Source organism: Zingiber officinale, chromosome 4A (genome assembly GCF_018446385.1).
Source record: "Zingiber officinale cultivar Zhangliang chromosome 4A, Zo_v1.1, whole genome shotgun sequence".
NCBI classification, from domain to species: Eukaryota; Viridiplantae; Streptophyta; class Magnoliopsida; order Zingiberales; family Zingiberaceae; genus Zingiber; species Zingiber officinale.
In genome coordinates, this window is record NC_055992.1 from 136,914,760 (window position 1) to 136,920,759 (window position 6,000).

At 35.3% G+C, this 6,000-nt stretch overlaps 1 protein-coding gene across 1 annotated transcript in view; it reads right to left on the bottom strand.

Annotated features, from left to right (window-relative positions):
- The window catches only part of LOC121972823 (protein RETARDED ROOT GROWTH-LIKE-like), a 30,386-nt gene extending 26,164 nt beyond the window's left edge, over window positions 1–4,222 (bottom strand). The window contains exons 1-5 of the mRNA XM_042524449.1: window positions 3,755–4,222; window positions 3,537–3,660; window positions 2,235–2,397; window positions 473–621; window positions 241–392 (exon numbers count right to left, since the gene is read on the bottom strand). Of these exons, the coding sequence (XP_042380383.1) occupies window positions 241–392; window positions 473–621; window positions 2,235–2,397; window positions 3,537–3,660; window positions 3,755–4,080 (914 nt within the window). The 5' untranslated portion in view covers window positions 4,081–4,222. The remainder of the gene's footprint in view (window positions 1–240; window positions 393–472; window positions 622–2,234; window positions 2,398–3,536; window positions 3,661–3,754) is intronic.
- Between the last annotated feature and the right edge of the window lie 1,778 nt (window positions 4,223–6,000).

Below are 6,000 nucleotides of genomic sequence, written 5' to 3' on the forward strand. Positions count from 1 at the left end.
TGGATTCCAATCATTAAATGCTTATCGTGACTGCTTTAGAAGCATGCCTAGGAAAAAGTACAATCTTTCACAAATTATTGTTTTCAACAAACATGGTCTAGCAAAGAGAAGCTTTCTATCACCATGCTAGTACAGGCTTAATCACCTTAGGCTGAACTATACAATATTGATTTTAAATTAGCTATTCTACATTGCGATTTCTAAATTTTTCAGAATATATGTGCTAAAGGAAAATTTTACCTGTCAAAAAGCTTGAGTTTCAGAATAACTGCCTCCAGAATAGAATTTGCTTTTCCGACTAATTGCAGAAGCATTTTGTTCTTCAGCCGAAAATAACCTGTTTTCTCCATTTCATGATTAATGTTGCTAAACAGTTCAACCATTCCATCCACCTAACCAAGTCAAAGTTGATATCAGTTCTTCATAAAACTTAAAGATGATAATTTGGCAGATCCATATGCAGCTGATGTACCTGCCGAATAAAGTAATCTAAGGCAATGCTTTGGCCAAGAACACTTGCAATGGTGAGGATGCCATCGACGCTCAAACTTTTAAGCATAATGTGGTCAAGACCACCTTCCATCCACGTCTTTAGAGTTGGAATTTCAACTACTGAATAGTCTATAATCATACCCAATGAAATCACTCTGTTAGTAAAACTAAACCTCATTAGCTACAGGAAAAACATCAAGTATGGCACGGTACAATATAACATTGTGCCCTTATATGGAAAAACAAGGGTATGGCATGAACAATAGCATATGCAAAACATAGTCCTTAGGTTTCATAAATAATGACTCTTGGTCTAAGAATAAGAACCATGTGTTGATACATATAACTTGAGGGGAAGACAGCACTAAAGATGCAATTGCAGCATTGAGTACCAATGTTCAAGTTAATGGCGAGATGCAGTAACTTGCGCTCACTCATTTATGATTTCAGTGATTGCTTATTAATGTCTACAATCTGCTTAGAAATATTTAACCAACAATTGTTCATATTGGCAAATGTTGTTAGGTAGCTTAAATGCAATCGGTTAAACCCTATATGCAACCAATAAGTATTTGGATCTTATTTAACTATTGTTCCAGAAAACAAGCTATTGAGTCGGCATTTGTAGAAGTCCAAGTCCACATGGCAGGGTTAACAGAATCTGGATATGCCATTCGCATAGTATGATGAGAAAAAAAAACTCCTGGCAATTGCAAATATTTGTAGTTGAACATTGCTTCTTGGTGATTACCAGATTTAGTTATTTTGAAGGTCAACTGTTCAACCACAATAAAAGCAGGAGTCATGTTCCACCTATGTTCCAAATCCACTTCTCTAAAACAATTATGCTATTAATAACCCTGCAGATTATTTTGTAGCGCAAGTTTATTAATATCTTATTGGATCGAGCTACAGTTAAAATATTGCAAGACAAAATTACAAATTAACACCAACTGCCCACAACCTATTGCTTTGTAAGCGACTTCAAAACTTAATATCAATATATGGCTTGTTATCTCATTTAGAGTAAGTCTCATACAGTAAGAGACAGTGGTATATCATCAAGCAAGACAGTGGTAAAAGAACAAGCAACAGAATCAGTTGTTACAAATTTATTTCCGCTGCTCTTTTGGATTGGACGAGTACAATCTGGAATCCAACTTATGCGAGAATTGAAACTTCAACCATCAAATATAAGGAAAAATTACAAACCATAAATACTATAAAATATAATATATAAAAATTGAATGAGAAGTGGAACACATCAAAGAAGACTTGGCTGATAGAATTCAAACACCATAGATATTAATTTCAAAGGAAAAGTTATTCCCAACACAGATGTATAAATATCATTCCAGCTAACATAAAAGCTATTCTAACTTCAGATTATATCGTAAACAATGTATACTTTTATTCTATGATGATTAACTGTAAAATATATTCCTAGAGGCAAGTACTGACAATATATGGCACAGAAGAGATGGCAATATGTCATATTTATTAAACTGTCGTAAATCATTTGTATTCTGGGACTTATATAGTTGAGTTTGATTGAGCATTCAACATTTATATAGAAAGTTGGATGTACAAATCTAGATAAGACATCAGCTTCTAGGGGTGCACTAAGCAACGAATAGGACTATAAGCATGGTGTGTTTGAAATTCCCTTTTATATTTGGATTATTACAGAATATACAACAAGACAAGTTTGGAAAAAAATAGCAAAGGTCCTGCATGCATACCATCTTTTGCCCTCTCTGGCAACATAATTAATGCATGGTTTTCGACAATCTTCAGGTAGCCATCAGCTTTTTGTTCAGAAACATTAAACAACACGACAGAGCCATATTGAAAAACCACCACATAGTGACAATTACTTTCATTTGAGAAATCAAACTCAATAACCTAAAATAAGGAGGTAACAAACAACATTAGAAGGTAACTTTTAAGAGCATAAAAACTAAAAACAAAAGGATGGAAAAAAATGAGATGTTGGTATTAAACAAGATCATTAATACCACATGAGTAGTCTGATTACGAAAGATCTTGTCAACTATGTCATTCACTGAAGCCCAAGGAGCTATACAATGATAGAACTCGTGTATGAAAATAAAAATTTTGAACGATAATTGCCCAAACATAAGATCCATGTTAGACGCTACAAGACGTGCTACTAATACTTTAAGAAAAAGAGGTTGTTCCCCACTAATGGAAGCATGGATAGTTTATTTGAAGCTGCCAGAAAGACAATTATACATCAGTAATGATTTAATTATTAGTTATAACTATATGGCATTAACATGAAAGCTTTATATGTCTCAGGAAGTACCTGAGTATAGGAATGTTTATGGTATTATGCATAAATAAGATTTAATCATTTATAAAAGTAGTTGCAGGTAGATAATAACAATGCAACAAACAGCATTTTTTTGGGTGGCTGCAAGCATGCAACAGAATCATGGACTTCAAAAAGGCTTATTCTGCAAAAATTCCCACGGTGCAGCTTCCAGATCGTGTCATGTACCAACTAGATACTACTATATCTCGTTATTAGATTTGATAATACAACAATCATAAGTTTGGGAATCATTTTTGTTCATAATACTAGAACAAATGAGGTTAAAGAAAATTTTTAAATGAATGTATGTTAAAATGTGAATACCCCTATTGAAGATTGGCAATGTTTTGGGGATCACTTTCAGAAAACATATTTTAATCAATTTCTTTATAGAGTCCGCCCCCTACCTTCTCTCATCTTTCTCGAATAACAAAGTCAACAAAGGTTGATAGAAGTTTTGTGGTAAATAACAGCATGAGACATTCTTTGTTTTACAACATATTTTGAAGTAAATTATGTAAATAATAGAAATTACCAAGGAGCAGTTTGTTAAGATAATGAACTATAAGAGTTTCATGTATCATCTGTTAGTGGTTTCAACAGCGTATAAGAAAATGCATGGAGTAAACAAGGCCAAAACACTATCAAATGTGAGTAATATCGCATAAATACATGAATTTTAACTTTGATAACCAAACAAATTTACCTGAGGATCATTCTCGAACTTGAAGTTATTATCATAGAATCTAAGAATAACACAGTCACTGACACGAGAAGCTGGAGAAATGACGTTGAACGCATTGTGCGCCCGCAAGCTTTTCAAATCAATACTGCAATTTGGATCAAGAAACCGATCAATCCATCATAAATTACAGAAAGCAAGAAGCTGAAAGCCAACAGCAGTTACAGAAAAGCCAGAGCGACCTGGTAGACAGAAAATAGGCATTCACGGGGACTAATCGGCCCTTCTTCGCGTCCTCGGAATATCTCGAAGAGACGTAGCCCTGCTTCTCGTCTTGGAAGAAGCGAGATTGGAAAGCCACAGCTGAGAAGTACTTTGGCAAGCAATCGCCTTGGCGGAACCATAATTGAAGACCCCTAAAGAAAGGAAAACCGCCCAAATGTCTGGATACAGCGGTTGTGGAGAAGGAACAGCCGCCCGGGAAGGCAGTAGGAGGAGCGGCTAGGGTTCGCGAGTGGCGGAGTAGGGTTTTCCTTGAGAAAGACGAAAGCAAAAGCTTGAGCCGCATCGCAGAGACGCGAGTCCTGTGAGCAGAAGCGCGCGTAGGGCTCGAGGGAGGCGGAAGCGGGTCGGCCGCCGGCGAAAGGAGGGCAGAAGTGGCAACGAATTTGCGCCGAATCACATTTCGGAGAATTATCGAAATATTTTCTTTTTGCAAAATGCTCTTCAACATTTTTTCAGTATTTATAGTTTTAAGTCAAAACCCTGCCCATTTTTCAAAACAAATAATAAATAAATAAAATAAACTAATATATTCCTCATTATACATTTTATATTACAAGAAAGTAGGGGAGTAAAATCCGCCGAAAAAAAATCCGTCGAAATAGTTTTAAGTCATCTTATACCGACTCGAATCAGACTAAAAAAAAAAAAATTGTCGGATATATGATCGGATGTAAGTTTTGATATTGCATTATCCGATCTAGTAGAACCGAATAAATTTTATCCTAATAATCGAACCAATCCGATCCACGATCATCTTTACTTGTAGCAATTACTGTCGATAAGTTGTTATACGTTATAATAGTTACTGCCGATAAAACTATTACACGTTGTAATAGCTACTGACGATTAGCTGTTACAACGTGTAATAAATAATGTCTATTGTCATTTTTAAAATATTTTATTTTTTTTATTATTTTATATTTATATTTTATATTTCATTGGATATAGGATTGGATATCCAAATAACTGATAATTCATCGGATATCTGATACATAATAACCGTTGGATATAGGACCGGATGTAAGTCCTGATATTGTATCATCTGGTCTAATAGGACCGTATAATTTTTTACCCTAATAACCCAATCAACCCGGTCCACGATCCCTCCTATAAGAAAATATCTAACGCGAAATATTTACATCAGTTAGGCATTTCTAGAACGGTAAATGAACCCAATCGTCGTGAAATGTTCAACTGAGTAAGAATTTATTATTTATATATATTTGTCTACGAGATTAATAAAATGAATAATTTTAAATAACTCATTAAATTAAATAAATAAGTGGTAAAATAATGATGTGCTCTGCCCCAACACCCACACGAAATCGTCCTAGGACCAATGCGGAGGGGTAAATTACGATGACTGAGGAGACGTTAAACTAAATAAACAAGTTTGAACACAGTATTCAAATTGTTAATATTCGTGAACAACATTCGTGAACATATTCATGAACAATATTTATCAATAAAACTCTTATAAAAAAATTAAATAAAAAAAAGTTTCAAAATGCATAAAAGAGTTTGTATTATCAAGCTATAACTAACCAAATAATCTTAAAATATAAAAGTTTCAAACAAGTAAGTAAGAACTCAGTAACATTTAAATAAATTAAGCTAAAAAAAAATTAAACCAGATAACACCGAATCTGGGGTGATCGACTCAGTCCTATGGAAAATTTTCATCGATCGCTATGATAATCAGGAAGTGCTCACTGTTGAGCAGCCCATAAGCTCAGCATCTCATGCTTACGCACCCCATTTAAAGAAAAAAATCCCTATAAATGCACCTAAACAAATCAAGCTCAAGCCAAGCTTGAACCTGTCGGACTAGTGCACATTAATGGAGGAGGAGATGAATATATTGTTGGTGTAGTTAGCACTAATGGACTAACTCAAGTTTTGATGAATGACAAAGTAGGTTAAGTTAGTTTCATTGTAATCTAACACTTTGACCAAGTGTGCAGAAGAAACCCAGTTAGGTCGACAGGCCGACCGGATAGCTGACACGAAGTCCAGACAAATCAACGGGTTGACCGAATGTCTGGCACGAAGCCCAGCTAGGTTGACGGACCGACCGGATAGCTGGCACGAAGTCCAGACGGGTCGACGGGCTGATCGAACGTCTGGCAGGTAAGTTGAGGTAAATCACTAGAGGAGAGTGACTATGAGGACGCGTTCCTGAGAAGGGAACTTAGGCGTCGAT